Raw genomic sequence first — 17,392 nt, forward strand, 5'->3', positions numbered from 1 at the left:
TTTTTGATTGTTGTTGAAGTGGGGGTCTCCTTTAGCCTTCTTGTTCCTTTGATACACCATTTATGCCTCATTGCCTAATACCTGAGATTATCCTTATAAACATATTAGGTCAAATACTCTAGCGCGGTGTCATTGTTACCAAAATAATGGATAAGGGTAAAATACCCTTACAGTTCTAAGTGGTAGAAACTAGTTTTGATGCATGATTAGTACTCTAGCAAGTTCCTATGGTAGTTTTCCTCAATTATATGTCACAAATCAAATTTTATAATGTTTGTTGAAAAATTTCAGAAAAGGAAGATGGATAATTGTAACTTTGGAGAAGTGTTTGAAAGAGAGACAACAAGCACGGGGAGGCCCTCTAGGTCATCCACCCGATTCAGGCCATCCTATAATGAGGACCTCATCGCACCAAGCTTCGCACCCGAAGAGGACAATGGAGTCCCTAATGCTGCATCCTTCCCATGTTATGACTTTTTGAGTAATGCGGGGTTGTTGGATGATTTCTTGACCCTCGTCGGTAAGGTAGGTTTAACCACCTATGTGGGAGATGAGAGTGAGCAATACTATACGCTCACTAAAATCTTTGTGGAGAGCTTCAAATTCAACAATAAGCACTTTCGCCCGACCGTAGAATTTAAGATCTATGGTAAGCCTATTACTATGAAGTTAGAGAATTTTTGTGCTGCATTGGGTATTGTCCCTGTAGGTACAGCAAGGAAGATCGAGGACAACCCCAAGGAATTGTTGGAGCTCTATCGAGGGATCACCAATGATGATTGTCGCACCATTCAGCGTGGCAAGATAAGAAACATTCAACTCCCCGCCATTAAGTATTTTGCTTATTACATTGGTACTAGCATTCTTGGTAGGGAGAACACTAGTAACATATCTAGCTATCACCTTGGTTTCTTAATTGCTGCACTCACTCGGGGACACACCTTATCATCTTGGTGCTCTTGTTGCTCGCCGCTTGTCTAACAAGGGGCCTATATTTGGAGGAATTATTGCTTCGCGCGTTTTAGCATATTTAGAGCTTCCTCTTGACCCTAATGATGTAAAAATAACTCCTATGAGGCTCGATATTGCTGCTATGAAGAGTCATCAATTTGTTACAACCGACTCTAGTTTAGATAAGATTGTCTATATATAGAATATTGTTTGCTGACGGGGAAGAGAGGGAAGTCCTTTTGCCGCAGCCAGATTTGTTCAGTATTGACAGGAAACCATGGTCGCACACTAAGGAGGAGGTGGATGAGCAATTGAAGATACAAGGCTTCCACCAGCAGCATGACTCCGAGGACGCCGAGCCCTCCTACGACTACACCGTCACGTATCCGGGTGCTTCTTCCAGCACATACACGGAATATGATCCATCTTCGTCGTACTACGGAGGTGCTTCTTCATGGGCACCATGGGATTGAACTCCACTTAGGCCAAAAGCCTAAGCTTGGGGGAGGTATACCGGCATCACTCATTCTTTGCATATTATGGTTGCTGGATACTTGTATATACTTGTTTAGTTTCTTTGAGTGGTTTTCTAATGAGAGGGAGATGATATTTGGGGAAGTGCTGCCTGAAAACAGATTCTGGACTGTTACTAAAAAAATTCGTGCGCGCAGCCAGGACGTTATTTTGAGTTGTCAATTTTTGTGCGTGTTCCCCAGGTTGTTGTCTAACTTTCATTAGTTGAACACTTTTCGAGCTGAGCAGTTTAAGAATTTCTTTAAAATCGATTCTTCGTCTTCGTTGTCAAGTTTTGGCAGATTTCTGCCATCTTGCTTTTCTGTGTTTCTTTTAGTTTTCATTTTCTTGTTCTTGCTTTGTTTCTTTCCTAAAACACAAAAAGACCAAAAATATTTCTGTTGTTTCTCTTCACCACTTGTTTACTTTAGTTTCTTGCTTTTATCTTGCTTTATTTGCTATCGTTGGTTTGCTATAAGAAAATCCAAAAAGATTTTGCTTTGTTTGCTTATTTCTTTTTATTCTTGTTCTCAAATTCGAAAACACCAAAAATATTTGCTGTTCTTCTTTGGTTTGTAAAGTTCATTATGAGTTCAATGGTCTTCGGTGGTTGGAGCGTGGTTTTCATTTCATATTATCCAAGCTACACAAGTGAAAAGGCAATAATGACGATTTACGACAATTGGATTGTGGTGAGAGGCTGGTATGAACTCTATTTGTTTTCATTTTTGTACATATACTCATCCATGTGAGCATGCTTAGTTGGTTCATGTGAGGTATATGTCATTTAAGAAAGTCTAGTAGTTCATAATCTCTCATGTTTAGCTCCAATTTATTAATATGAGTAGCATGTCATGGATGTTTGCTTGCATTGTTTTATTCATAAATAGGTATGATATTGTGGTATCCTCCTCTGAATAATTCGTTTGAATTAACTTGGCGCATGCTCACACATGCATATGACTGAACAAAAGTCAATTAAGCCTCGATGATTTACATTGCTTCAGAGTTCTGGTATCACTTTTATGCCTCAGTTAATTTATTTTGCCGCAAGCATGATTATGACGATTCTTGCTCTCTTGATTTATCGCTCCCTAGTCTTTTGCTAAGCCTTCACTTGTACCGAGCGGGAACGCTGCTCGTGCTTCCAAACACATGAAAACCAAGTTATTCCAAAGTGTCCACCATAAATACCTATGCATGGCATTTCAAACCATTCCAAGTAAATTCTCATGCGCTACCTTTAAACCTTCAAAATGCTTCTCAATTTGTGTTAATGTTTCATAGCTCATGAGGAAGTATGTGGTGTTTAACTTTCAACCTTGTCATTTACTCTTGACGAACTTTCATATGGACTAGTGGCACATCCGCTTATCCAATAATTTTGCAAAAAGAGCTGGCAACGGGGTTCCCAGCCCCAATTAATTAACTTTCACTAATAATTCTCTTCACATGTTTTGCTCTGATTCATCAGTAAGCAACTTAATTTTGCAAATAGACACTCCTCCATGGTATGTGATTGATGGAAGGCACTCGAGGATTCGGTTAGCCATGGCTTGTGTAAGCAAAGGTTGGGGGGAGTGTCACCCATAATAAAACTAAAATACGCGTGTAAACAAAAGAGAAGAGGGATGATCTACCTTGCTGGTAGAGATAACGTCCTTCATGGGAGCCGCTCTTGAAAGTCCGGTTGGCGAGGTAGTTGGTGTACCCATTACCATTCGTTGACAACAACAAACACCTCTCAAAACAATTTTACTCCTGTTTTAAAAATGAAAAGCTCTAGCGCATGTTAATCCACTGCTTCCTCTGCGAAGGGTCAATCTTTTACTTTTATGTTGTGTCTCCATCCTTTCTTTGAGCACTTTCTTGAGAGCACAACTGTCATTCTTAGTGTAATATGCTTGTCTCAAAATATGATTGATTGTGGTATAACTTTGATGCTTTTATCTTTGACAATCACTATTTCTAGTCTTTCTATGAACTTCGGAGGTGCTCGAGCATTTATGTTTTGCTGATCAAATATGGGCAAGCGAGATACCACTCTATCATACTCTTTTATGAACATTGCAATCCTGCTTATATACATGATTCATGATGCTTATTATTAATTGTTGGTACCTTTCCATGATTGACATAGCTATTAGATGATCTTATTTGCATGTATCTTATTATGAACTGCCTAAGTGTTAGCCATAGCATGAGAATATTTACATCATATGAACAAATGTGTTCGTGAAAGTTCTTTTATCGCTCGAGTTGTTTAACTGAATTGCTTGAGGACAAGCAATAAGCTAAGCTTGGGGGGAGTTGATACGTCCAAAACGTATCTACTTTCCCGAACACTTTTGCTATTGTTTTGCCTCTACTTTGTGTATTTTGGATGCAACTAACACGGACTAACGCTGTTTTCAGCGAAGCTGTTACGATGTCTCATTTTTGTGCAGAAATCCAACTTTCGGGAAAAACCTCGGAATTTATGCGGAAGGTCCTATTTTCCCGGAATATTGGCGGAGCCGAAGGGCGAGCCAGGTGGGGGCCCGAGGGCCCCACGCACTAGGCCGGCGCGGCCCAGGAGGGGCCCGCGCGGCCCTAGTGTGTGGCGGCCTCGGTCGGCCCCCGACGCCCTCCTTCGGACTACTTATCGCCTTCGACCTAAAAACGCACGGAGAGAAGTCGAAGTCGCCAGAAACCCTCCAGAACGCCGCCACATCGCGAAACTCCGTCTCGGAGCCAGAAGTCTCCGTTCTGGCACTCCGCCGGGACGGGGAATTGGAGGAGATCATCGCCACCATCACCACCGACGCCTCTTCATCAACCAGCCATGTTTTCCCCATCCATGTGTGAGTAATTCCCCCGCTGTAGGCTGAAGGGGATGGTAGGGATTGGATGAGATTGGTCATGTAATAGTATAAGATTGTTAGGGCATAGTGCCTAGTGTCCAGTAATTGGTACTTTGATGATATTGTTGCAACTTGTTATGCTTAATGCTTGTCACTAGGGCCCGAGTGCCATGATCTCAGATCTGAACATGTTATTATTTCATCATGATATTCATTGTTTATGGTCTTACCCGCAAGTTGTATACACATGTCGCTCGTCCGGAACCAATGGCCCCGAAGTGACGAAATCGGGACAACCGGAGGGGATGGTAGTGATGTGAGGATCACATGTGTTCACGGAGTGTTAATGCTTTGCTCCGGTACTCTATTAAAAGGAGTACCTTAATATCCAGTAGATTCCCTTGAGGCCCGGCTGCCACCGGCTGGTAGGACAAAAGATGTTGTGCAAGTTTCTCATTGCGAGCACGTACGACTATATGTAAGGGTACATTGCCCCTATGTGTGGTTTTGGTAATTAATGACAACCCCTATGGACTAATGTTTTCATTAAGTTTATATGAAGGAATATTCCATAGGTTCTACTTGTATTCCATGTGTTGGATTCAAGTATGGATGCCATGTAAATAAAGATACATCTTGTGTATTGGCATCAAGATCATTGGCTTGAAGATATATATGTGATATGATCAAGAAGAAGAAATGAAGATGGAGTTCTTATGTGGAACTCAATATTGGCCATGCTCTATCCTATGAGATAAGCAATGAATGATCAAGATCTTGAGAGCTTGATTCCAAGTGAAGAATTCTTTATACACCTCAAGATAGTATGATAGAGTATGAGAAGATACAAGGTTGAGTTGGGCAAGTTCAAGTTGAGCATCTTGAGTGGATCACATACTTGAAGCTTGCCGTCCATTTGGTAATGATGGACATGTGAAGATGTGCATCAATAGAGCTTTCCCATCATGGTGTATGGGGGAGCATTTGTGAGTCTTCACGAAGCGACGATGATCAAGTGAGGCATTCCGGCTTGAGTGGAGGTTGAAGAGCTGTCATCAAGATCAAGCGGGATGCGCAAGGCAAAGGTATGGCCTTGCTAGGTTTTCCTTTTACCGGTCCCAAGGTGGTTGTTGGGAGACCGGATTATAGGATAGATAGCCGCACTATCAAGAGGGGCTTTCGGTTGGGTAACTTGATCGCATCCTCTTAGGGAGCTCAATCCTTTGCATACTTTGCATATCCCTATTGCTTCTTGGTGTTTCTCTGTGAGAGGTTCTTGAGCTTGTTGCTAGCTTTACAACAAGCCCAAGTTCATCGAAAACGGAATCCGCATGCATCTTCTATTGCATTTTCGAGTTTGGACGTCTTCACCGTTTCTTAACGGTGGGAGACTCCCTCTCTAAAATCATCTAAAATGTTCTGTGAGGAGTCTCCATATTTCCAGTTTTTGTTGGGGTTCTATTCGTCGTTATCTTTCCAACAAAATTGGTTTCATGTCAATCGGGGTCCGGACACAAAAGTTATCACAGTTTTTGTATAACATGATTTCCTGCTGGCCCGGTTTCTAGCCCGGCGTGACCGGCCGTCTGACCGGATGGCCCGGTTCAAACCGGCCCTCGGACCGGTGCCATCCGGCACTATCCAGTTAGCTTTAATCTTGGTCCGGTTTCTAGCCCGGCGTGACCGGCCGTTCGACCGGATGGCCCGGTTCAAACCGGCCCTCGGACCGGTGCCATCCGGGCACTATCCGAGTAAGCTTTTCAGCTTGGTCCGGTCACTAGCCCGGCCGACCGGTCCGTGGACCGGATGGCCCGGTCCGTGGCCCGGTCTCGACCGGGTCCCGAACCGGACGGCCCGGTCCCAGGCCCGGTTGACCGGCCTCCTCGACGGCTGACTCAGCCCAACTCTTCCCCAACGGTTATATTTGCTCTTGGGCTATAAATAGCCCTTCTTCCACCTTGGGCTGTGAACTTCTTCCCCTTTCTCTCACCTCCATTGTTGCATTTGAAGAAGTTGCTCTCTCCCTTGATTCCTCCAACCGTTCTTGCTCATATTTGAGGATTTGAGAGAGGAGATCTAGATCTACACTTCCACCAAACCGTTTCTTCTCTAAGTGAGGGAATCTCTTGGGATCTAGATCTTGGAGTCTTTGGTTGACTTTCCCCCTTGTTCTTCCTCTCCAATCTCATCCTAGCATTCGTTGCTTTGGTGGGATTTGAGTGTGAAGGACTTGAACACCTCCGGTGTTCTTGCTTTGCATCATTGCATAGTGTTGAGCTCTCCACCACGATTTGTTCGAGTGAGAGACCGTGAGCTTGTTACTCTTGGAGGGTGACCTCCTAGTTGGCTTGGTGATTGGTGCTCCGGTGATCTCTTCAAGAAGATTGTGAAGAGGCCCGGGCTTCTCCTTCGTGGAGCTTGTGAAGTGGTTGTGGAGCTTGCCATCTCCGGAGCGGAGGAAAAGCTAACCATAAGGAAAGGGCCATTATCCTTCGTGGGTGTGGTTCGGAGAATAGGGTGAGCCTTCGTGGCGCGGGGAATCCTTCGTGGGACCTCCACTCCTCCAAACGGGATGTACCTTGTTGCAAAGCAAGGGAACACGGGAATACATCCTCGTCTCCGCGTGCCTCGGTTATTTCTATACCCGAGCTCTCTTTCCTTGTGATAGCCATCGTGCTTGAAGTATATATATATATATATATCTTGCTATCACTTGTGCTACATATATCTTGTGCCTATCTTGATTAGCTCTAGTTGCTATTGTTACACTTAGTTGAGCTTAGCATATTTAGGGTTTGTGCTTGTAAACTAAACGATAGTTTAATTCCACATTCTTACAAGACAAAATCCGCAAGAGTTTGTAATTGCCTATTCACCCCCCCCCCTCTAGGCGACATCTCGATCTTTCACTATAATTGGAACACATGCCTATTGATTGCTTTGTATTTAGACACCGTTTTATTATTATCTGCAAATGCCCTGCTTGATTGTTACATGAGTTTCTCTCATCCATGCAACGCCCGTTATCCGTCCCCGTGCCTACGATATTTTAATCCTCGCTGTTTACTATAATCACTACCGCTGTCTCTCGTTACTCGCGTCGTTATTTCACTACTGCTATCGCTATAAAACTGTTACTATCGATAAACTCTTGCGAGCAAGTCTCGTTTCCAGTGCAGCTGAATTGACAACTCCGCTGTTAAGGCTTTCAAGTATTCTTTGTCTCCCCTTGTGTCGAATCAATAAATTGGGTTTTACTACCCGCGAAGACTGCTGCGATCCCCTATACTTGTGGGTTATCAGTGTACCACTACATGGTGCGCCATTTCTATGTATCGGGGTGGGTCAAACCTTGGTCAAACATAGTGGTGACGCACCTTGTAGTGGTGCGCCAGTGTTAGTCATCCTACGGCTAGGCTTTTTTCTAGTAGTGCCTCTTCACCTTGCTTGAGCATGTCGCTACCTAGATATACAAGGGTGGTTTGTTAGGCCGGCGTCATGCCGCAGGCGATGTTGGTGATTTATTTCTTAGGTCGTGGGCTAAATGTGTCATAGGATAGATTTAAAGGTTATGTATTTTGTGGTGGTGGTTGGGATAGGGCGAAATCTCACCAAGAGCTCGGCTGGTGCGGTGACATCGATGCCCTTGGGACACCGCTCTCCTCCTTGGAGGTGTCTCCAACAAGCCCTCCTCCTTTAGTATCTCGAGGGATGAAGACAACTACGCTCTGACGGTCATGGTTGTGCTCTGCTTTAGCATTGGAGGCATGTTGGTTCGGGTTAGTCTCGGCGTCACGCCCTTGCAATAGAGGACTGCGCTTCATCGACGAGTTCAAGCTCTCCGCCTATTGCTCCTAGTGTAGTGTAGCTTGCTTTCCCCTCCTCTATGTTGTTCCCTTTGTTGTCTTGTAAGCTCGTAGTCCCAGTTGTTCGTTGTTTTTCCGTTTTGTTGGTGCTACCATTGCACTCCTGGACGGTTGATGACTTTGTTAATTCAAAGTCGGGGTTTCGAGCCTTATGTTTTAAAAAAACTAAAAGCTGTCACAAAGTTTTGGAAGGCCCCTAGGATGATGGGCATTACCCCATGGAGATTTGCACACAACTGCCTCCCAACAGGTCAGCAATTTCTGCGATGTCACATCCAGGTTTCCCCGCTATGTGTTCATTGTTCTGCGGAGGAGAGTGTGGAGCATGCCATGCTTTTTTTTTGTCCTTTTTGCGAGGGAGGTGTGGGCTGATGTGAAGTAGTTGGACATTCATTTGAACTGTAAGTTCTTTACTTCACCTAAAGCTTGGCTTCTCGACGTCACATCCAACTGCAATAGTATGCAATCTACGGTGTTGGTTGTTTCTTTCTGGCACATGTGGGATACTCGAAATAAGATCCGGGAAGAAGGTAACGTCATGAGACCAGTCGGGTAGCATCTTGGTTTCCACCGTTGCAAGGTTTGCTCTGCTCGAATGTTGTTGCAGCTCTCTTTGCTTCGTCCCAAAGCATGAGTGCCGGTGTTATTGCTCGTGATCACCACAAGACTTTGTTCCAGCGACTGGTAATAATTCTGAGCAGGTGGTGAACTCGAAGCTAGCTGAAGCTATTGCAATCAGGTTTGCACACATGTGGTGTTGTAATTGAAGACATTAGGGTATTGGTTGCTAGTTTTAATAAGTGTTCATTCTCTTATATTAGCCATGTGCAGAACTATGTTGGCATCATTTAGCTCGATCATTAGAGTTTACTTGTAAGTCGGTGTGGCGTGATGTGCCTCTGGTTGGCATCCATGAGACAATTTATATTGACTATGTGTTTATGTGATCATAATAAAGCGCACATGTCCTCTCTCGGAAAAAAGATCAACTCATCAACCGTGGCTTATATCCCGTTTGTAACGGGAGCCTGCTCCAAGGAAGCCTTCCTAGAGAGAGCCTCAAATTAGGCCGAGGCTACAAAATTGTGACTTAGGTTACCGACATTGATGATTATACCCATATTATTATTTGACAAACTAATGCACGTTTTGTTTGCAAGATATAAAAAAACAACTTATATACAAATATTTAGTACAAAATGAATTCCTACTTGCTGGATAGTAAAACGTGAGTAGATGAAAACTGTGGGAGCATGGAAGGGACGGTGAACAGCACGCACGAATGGGTGAGGCTGACGCAATAATAGAGACCGGGGCCAGAGCCAGTAGGTAGCCGCTAGAAGGTTCTCTCTCTCACCCACGGAAGGGCCACTGCTTCCCCAAAAAGGCGAGAGATGGGGCAGGAGGCGGATGCGGATGAGCAGCTGCGGCGGCGTCTCCGCCGGGTCTTCGCCGCCGAGGAGCGCTCCTTCCGCATGGATCGGCGCTCCGAGGCCGCCACCGCCCTCCGCGCCGCCGTCGCCGACGTGCTCCCCCGCTTCCTCGGCACCTACTCCGACGACACCCTCGCGGTACCGCCCCGAATCTCTCCCCTTTCGCTTCCCTCGCGCGCTAGCCCTCAACTTGCTAGTGCGGATGTTTGGTGCGATGCGGCTGCGCGGGGTTGCTCCTGCGTGTTTGGGTGTGTGCTAATCCGTCTCGGGAATGTCGCGAAATGGGCCTCCTCGTCTTCGGACTGTAGTACCAAGGGGATTTGGGTGGCTCTGAATAGACGATACGCATTTGTTCGGTTTGCTGAATGCTCTGCCTGGGTCGAGAGACTGGCAGTGAAGTGAAATTTTAGTTGGAGAGGAGATACCTAGAACATTGGAGTTGTTTTCTACTTTTTAGACTACTCGTCATTTTAGATATGAACTCAATTGTCAACGTATGATCAGAATTCTTACAGCTGAGCCCAATAGTTCGTCTCAGCCTCAAGTGCATCAGCACTGTGCGAAGATACTTGAAAGTGGGTTTCTGACAAAAATGACCATCAGCGTGATCTCTTAACCTTTGTAAACAGTCCTTGTCAATGTTCGGCATACCTCTTTTCATCTCTGATAACCTTGATTCCAGTTCCACAAGCCATTCTTCTATTGATGTGGCCTTCGTTGCATTGACGTGCCCTACAATTTACAAAATGCAAAAAATCAAGTGCTGCACAAGCCTATGGATAATTAATAAATTATACATTCAGAATACTACCAACACCCTGCGGTAGTGACAGAGCCAACCTGCTCTAGTCACAGATTTATAGTTGTAGCCAGGTTTAGATGAATCTACCGAGTTATTTGTTGGAACACTGATGAGTTCAGTTGAGCAGTATTTTTCACCAGTTTCGTAAAGATATTTTGGTGTGCTACTTGGAAGATTGTATCTGTACCGTATATGCTATTGAAGGCAGTAACAAATGGATTGCAATGTTTCCACATCACCTGGAGATGAAGTGAACATCGTCAGTACAATTTCAATGGCCCAATTACCTTGTAGGTTGGTGATCTGACCAATTCATGGCAATGAAAAATATATTGACATAAGGTGACAGGACAAGGGAGTGGTGTGTGCCAACACATATATAGATCACTTCCCTATTAAAAGGGTGTATGCTCCTTGTTGCAGGACAGGTTGGGGCATGCTTTGAGTGTTACAAGCAAATAATTTTACCTATGATGTATCCAATTATATTTTAGACTTGTTCTCCATAAGCATTGCTTCGAGTGCTATACGGATTTAGCACAGGGATTTTTTTGGGGTCTTAAGATTGATAAAATCGAACAAGAAAACATTGAAGCACAACCTTGGCATCATCTATTGTTAATTTGAGCTTAGCTATAAGTGGCAGCTATCTCAGTTCTTTATTTTGCTATGTTGTAGGCCAGGTTGTATGCTTCGCTATTCTCTTTAGTGTTGTAGGATATCTGTCAGTTTCCATTGCATGTTTTGAGTCAAGTACAGGTATTCAGCTCTTTGAGTTGCTGTTGGTATGTTTTTCTGTGTTGATATAAACCAGATGCTTTGTTAGCTTTTAATTTCATAATGACTGATTATTTTTCTTTGCTTTTCTCCCGGACTAAAGGAGTACATTGTAATTTTAGTTTGTAATGGGAAACATCAGTATCAAGCACGCGATGATTTGGAGGCCTTTCTTGGTGATGATAGTGCAAAATTTGTTGCATGGTATTATAGCTATACTTGCTTTAATCAGTTAGTTGTATTCTTGATCTGTGTACTTTTATGAGTCATGACGCCTTTTGCATGACTAAGCAGGCTTTGGGGCTACCTAAGCAAAAGGTCCGCAACACTGGCTGATGATTCTAGTGTGCAACATGGGGTGGAAAGTGAGAGTCGGAACTTGAATGACAAGAAGAATCTTCTGGTTACAAAAACCCAACCTGGAGATGCTCGTATTGTAAGGACCTTGACATCTTTTGCCTTACAATCATTAGTGGGCATACAGCATTTAATTTGTGTCCATAATATCCATTAAAGTGAACTTGCATGGACATGCATTTACTTCTTTCATGTAATATGCCCAAATTCTGCACACATCATGACTTACGTACACTCGGTCCAACTCATCCACTGTTGATCAGGTAAACTCGAAGGTCCTAACACCGCAAGAGCACAAAGGCCTTCAGAAGCTTGATTCGATTAAAGGGCAAAATGTAGCCCAGCGACGCATTAGTTCAACTGTTATTGTTTCCCCTGAAATGTTGGTTGGTGACAATGGTTATTGGGATGGTCCGCATCAGAAGGTAAATACTCAATAGACCATCTTTCTATTGTTAAGTGCCTCCCTTTGTTGTTTTTGCTATGGAAAGGAGGTATCTAAGCTGATGATTCTGTGTCAGAGCAGAAAGATTGGAATTCAACAGATGGCAGAAGTTCCATGCGGAAGTCTGGTGTAGCTTCAAAGACTGAACATGCATTGACACAAGGCAAGCCTTTTTTTTCCTATGCAAGTGTGTCAGCGCCTTAGCTCGATTGCGGGACAACATGTTCTAATACCATATTTCATATGATATCTGCTTCAAACTACTCCTTAGCACACTTGTGATGGATTCTATACTCTATAGTTTACCACATCTATATGTCACTATTATTGCATCAGAATTAGTTCTTTTTGTTCTCTGAACATTCTGCTCGTACATTGAATATTTGTACTACATGCTGCATTTTCTGCCACCGAGTTCCTTGTTTTTGTTTTTGGGGGAGGTTCACCAGCATCTGTTAGGTTAGATGATCTGATTTTTAAAGAAGATAATTCCTCTTTCTTACTTTGTGGGTTACTGACCTTTCAAAATTGTTTAAATATATCTTTAAATATCCCCGCGTTGTAATATTTTCTTCTGTATTAAATACATACTCTCCGGGGACCCCTACTGTTCCGTCATTTTTTTCACATGATTATGATGAATAGACCGTAACATTTTTTTTTGGTTCATGTGCTTGCTCTTGTTTCATCTAACCTCCCAGGTTAGCTTGCATACTTAGGCGTGACTGTAAAAGGAATCAAGATTCTGATAATCCTATTCGAATTATGATTTTCTTTTTGTTCCCTAAGCTCTATACATACAAGCAACATGGAGTTCCTTTATTTATGGAGGCTGTGTATACATTTCTAGAAAGTTGATTGGCTATGTTTGGCGCAAATTTTCCCTAAAATGAGTTATTTCATGTGGCTGGCCAACTCGGTGAAAGTGCTGTACTGACTCAGGCAAGCTTGGTCTCCAGTTAGGCTTGTCTCAACTCAACCCTGAATAGGAATAAAATGCCTACAGACAATAGCTCCTTTTCTTTTCAGTAGGGGCTTTACATCCCCTGGGGCTTCTGCACGATTGAAGGTGCAGCTGAAAAAATATGAGAAGAATGTTTCTGTTTGTTTGCTTATAGATGAATTGAACAACGAAGGGAATAAACATTTTACTATTGAAAATATAATTTTTTTTTTTTGCCGAAAATGGCCACACTGTCAAAGTTTGTTACAGAGGCAACTAATAACGCAACACTATATATATGAGAAAAACTCTTTTGTGCTGTCTTCTGATCTAAATGGCGACTTGCTTTCTCTTAGTGTATACCTTTAATCTCTTTTGGCTGAATCTGTTTAAGTAACTATTTAATTTTGCAATTTCTGTGGAGTTGTGGACTTTGATCCGAGGGCATGGTGTCAGGGACAACATGCCTTATCCTTGAAAACTATAGATTGGAGGGTCCAAATGGTAACTATTCTGCTGTTTTCTCCCAAAATACCAAACATACTAATACTACCTTTGAGCTGAGCCATATTTCGTTTTGTAGTTCATTTTGAAAAATATACAGTAGCCTGGTTACAAGTTCTGGGGTGGACTATAATTGTCCTGCCAAAAGCTGTATAGCTGTAGCTCAAAAGCGATACTTGATATTGATTTGCTGTTTTTAAAAAATCTAATGCAGAGGAACTCCATGATGAATATCTTGGAGCAAACGCTTCCACGAGGCGTTTGCCTGTGGCCGTGGCAACTGACGATGGTGAAGTGTCAGAATCCATGAAAAGACGCCGCAATGTTTGGGACAGGCTAGGGAAGCCTGCTGTAGAGGATCAAGGTTTACCTAGAGAAACTGATAACATGCATGTTGAGAATAGAATGCATAAGAAGGCCAAGTTACCGGTGTCTGAGCATGAACGAAGAACGGATGGCGATTTATTTGACAGAGCAAATTCTGGAAACTTTTCGAGTAGTTACCCAGATGTCAATACAGTACGCCCACATGAGCACAGGGAGAAGTTCAACAGAAGCAGGTTGAGCGGTCGGTTAGATTTTGGTGACGTGGATCGTAACCATCATCAAGTTAGAGATTTTAGTAGCCAGAAGTCTACTCCAACATTGCCAGTAAAAAAATTCCATTCACAAAGTTTGAATGAGTTCACATCTGAGGTGAAGAGCTCATCTGCAGCACTTTCTGAACCAGCACGGCTTGCGAGCAACTCATTTAAAGGACATGTATCAGCATCTAACAATTCTTCTCAGTTAAATACACGGCTAAATTCAGGAACCGATGTTTTGCAAAGTCAGCAAATTAACAGCCCTGCACAGTCCAAGAGTGGATCTTCTGTGCGTGAAGATGGCAGCAGTTACAGTAACAAACCAGTAAAAGATGTAAGCTATTCGCTGCTGAGTTGCTTGTTTACTTTTTGTGATATTCTAGCGCAATAATGGTTGTCGTAACCGATCATGCAGGAGATGTTGGATGTGAAACTAAAGCTAAAGCAGGTGGAGCTGGACATGCTCAAGCTTCGCTCGAAGCAGGCGCAGATAAACAATGGGAAGCAAGGATCTCTACCATCAGGTTTGTCCTATTGTTCCTTAGTTTCTTCTGTATCTGATTCTGTATATGAGTGAATTCGTTCAAAGCAACCTAGGACAGATGACATTCGATTTGTTAATTAAATACTTGATGATTAACCATGTGCAATTAGTCTACCAGTTTCTTCTTGCAAATCTATTAGGTCAACATGTGTAACTTGAGACTGTTGGGAGTTGACATTTTTAGTAGCAGTGAAATGATATAGCGGCCTAGGTTAATATGCTTGGGTACCTGTGACTGCGGTTGTAATAAAGGGTCATTCTGTAGTACATTGGTGCGTTCACTGGTTTGTATTGCCTCTTTTCTACTTTGGCAGCAAGAGCCACCTAGTTGAAACATGAGGGAAGTTTATCTGCGAAGTGCTCTACAATGGTGCATAGCTGTGGTACATTCCTGGCTATAAATTGCAAAAACCATGACCATACTCCATCACTTAATCCTAAAGTGAACACCTTAAATACAAGAATCCTGAGATAGACTCGAATAGCATTTTCCATATGTGTATGTGTGTTCAGTCCTTTTGGTATAATCATTCAAAAAAGAAGTTTAATGTTGCATCCTGGCTAGCAGAAAAAACTAAGAGATCTATCCAGCAAGCTTGTACATGTAGTGCTTTTATTTTTGTGTACTTTGGTAGTGTTAGGTTTTGATCTTGTTTGCTTAACATGATACTATATTCCCCACTATCATTTTTTAGATAGTAAGATAAAGACAACACAATTAAGCAACCTTGAACTAGCCCTTAACTTCACAAAACTTTTGAGACCGGTAGCATTGGTTGGGTGCTCTGAAGAAACCGCGTCTCTGGAACAAGCATAGTGTGCATTGTTTTTCATGTATTCAGCAGTCTCAAATTTTTGTTCACTGGGTGAATCTCTGTAATTTTACTACTCTTCGGAGATCACAGATAGAGTTCAAATTTTGTTTTCTTGTAGGTCCCCATACAAATTTGGAGGAGGATGCTGATGCCAGAACTGTTCTCGTGACAAATGTGTGTAAAAAATAACCTATCTCCTTATTTTCGTTCTCTCTACTGGTCACTATATTTTTGCTATTCTTCATTATGTTTCTTTTACCAAAAAACTTCATTGTAATTACACCTTGGATTATAAACTTGGTGAGTTACATCTCCTATTGTGATTGTTTTAGGTGCATTTTGCGGCAACCAAGGAAGCATTGTCAACACATTTTATGCAGTGTGGGACAGTTCTTAAGATCAATATGTTGACAGATGCAATTACTGGCCACCCAAAAGGGTATGTTCGCTCATATGAAGCTTCAACTTCTTTCTATATCTTTTGGCATCTGACCATCTGTAAGCTCCTCGTCTGTTGTTAACTGATGCTCTTGTTACCCAGGGCTGCATATATTACTTTTGCTGACAATGAATCAATTGGGAGGGCTATATCTTTGAGTGGGACATCGTTTTACTCTAGAGTTCTCACAGTAAGAATGCTGCTTTCACCATCAAGCTCATTACATCGGTTGCTAAACTGTGCCTTTGGTTACATGGCTTGCATGGAACCATATTATTTTCTCAAAAGAAACCCTATCATGGAAATTGGAACATTTGATATTTCAGTTGTAGCACTAGACATACTGGGCCTCATTTTAGGCGAAAATATTTACGAAAATGAAACAGTCATAGCAAAGTTCATTGCAGAGCTCAACTAAACTCTCAGCTGTAGTTTACCTGATGCAAATCACAACACGCCGTCAATGGTTTCTGCCGTTAACATCTTGTATTTTGCAGGTACTGCGGAAAGCAGATGCACCCCCAGGATATTTGGCGCCTATTCAGCAGACTGGGAGGCCGCAGGCATGGAACTCGCCACCATTCCATAAAGGGGTGAGTCCTAAGCAGTCCTCTGGTCATCATCTCCAGTGGAAACGCGAGCAGTCTGCCATGGAAAATTCCCCTGCCAACTGCCCTACTTCTTGAAGAGTCGAAGGCAGCGCTTAAGAATCTGGACTCTACCAATGGACATAGCCTTATTGGATCAGATATAGAGAAGATGGCATCTTTTGGCACCTCTATCCTCAGAATGACACTGTTACTGCTGTTCAAACATCTGCAGTCTTTAGTTCTACTAGATTTACTGTTCTTTCTTTCTGATGAGCGACGAGGAGTTACAGGGTTCCTTTGCTGCCGGATTTGGAACTAGTAAAGTGATAGTAACCTTAACCGAAGCTATAGAAGGGATGTTTGATCGGACAGTCTGTGCTACGTGCCAAACCCATTTAAAATATCTACTGATTCTCAGCATTATTGTTGTCACTCTTGTCGAATATGCGAAGTGGTAATATGAAACTTAAGTACAGATCCAGAACACTCGAAGAACGTCTTGCAAGTGGTGAGCGATTATATGCAGACTGAGATAGTGAGATGCCATCCTTGACAAGCCTTTTTCTGCGAGTCCATTTGACTATGTGACCCTTGCCACAGTTTTCAACGGTCAATGTCCATCCACCTCGACGGGGGATAATTGATGATAACCCCTTGTTCGCAAGTCCTTGCTCCCAGGCTCCTTTTCACTGTCACTGACATGTGGGGTTTTAAGTGGCCGATAGTTCGTTTGGGTCACCTAGTGCGTCCAACGTGTCGATGCATCGCAAGTCGAACATACCAAAAAAAGAGGAAAAAAAGTAACTAAACATACTTCATTAAAACATATGCCTCATTGTGGGCAAATTTATACAAAAGAAAGCCCTATATAGGCTTTTAAAAAACTAAAGAACCCTAGCTAGGGTTTGGGGTGGACGCGGTGGCCGCCGACGCGCTGCCTAGTCCAAGTAGAACTCGTGGTCATCCTCGTCATCCTCGTGGTCGCC

The 17,392-nt window shown here is 43.0% G+C and overlaps 1 protein-coding gene across 2 annotated transcripts; it reads left to right on the top strand.

Annotated features, from left to right (window-relative positions):
- Positions 1-9,567: 9,567 nt before the first annotated feature.
- On the top strand, positions 9,568-16,898 carry LOC124673741 (nucleolin 1-like). Of its 2 annotated transcripts, none has more exons than XM_047209780.1 (11): positions 9,568-9,744; positions 11,289-11,389; positions 11,480-11,621; positions 11,806-11,967; positions 12,069-12,150; positions 13,649-14,352; positions 14,434-14,542; positions 15,496-15,551; positions 15,710-15,816; positions 15,919-16,006; positions 16,314-16,898. In XM_047209780.1, the coding sequence occupies exons 1-11, from the start codon at positions 9,568-9,570 to the stop codon at positions 16,500-16,502; spliced, it is 1,917 nt and encodes a 638-aa protein (XP_047065736.1). In that variant the 3' UTR covers positions 16,503-16,898. The 2 variants fall into 2 exon arrangements, with proteins under 2 accessions (XP_047065736.1, XP_047065737.1); XM_047209781.1 differs by having other exon boundaries at positions 9,727-9,744; positions 11,308-11,389.
- Positions 16,899-17,392: the final 494 nt, after the last annotated feature.

Source organism: Lolium rigidum, chromosome 7 (genome assembly GCF_022539505.1).
Source record: "Lolium rigidum isolate FL_2022 chromosome 7, APGP_CSIRO_Lrig_0.1, whole genome shotgun sequence".
Lineage (NCBI taxonomy): Eukaryota > Viridiplantae > Streptophyta > Magnoliopsida > Poales > Poaceae > Lolium > Lolium rigidum.

Bases quoted from the DNA above. Each gene is read 5' to 3' on its own strand.
- LOC124673741 (XM_047209780.1), top strand. From the start codon at position 9,568: ATGGGGCAGGAGGCGGATGCGGATGAGCAGCTGCGGCGGCGTCTCCGC. The intron at 12,151-13,648 runs GCAAGCCTTTTT...AATCTAATGCAG, and splicing joins TGAACATGCATTGACACAAG to AGGAACTCCATGATGAATAT. The intron at 16,007-16,313 runs GTAAGAATGCTG...TGTATTTTGCAG, and splicing joins TTTACTCTAGAGTTCTCACA to GTACTGCGGAAAGCAGATGC.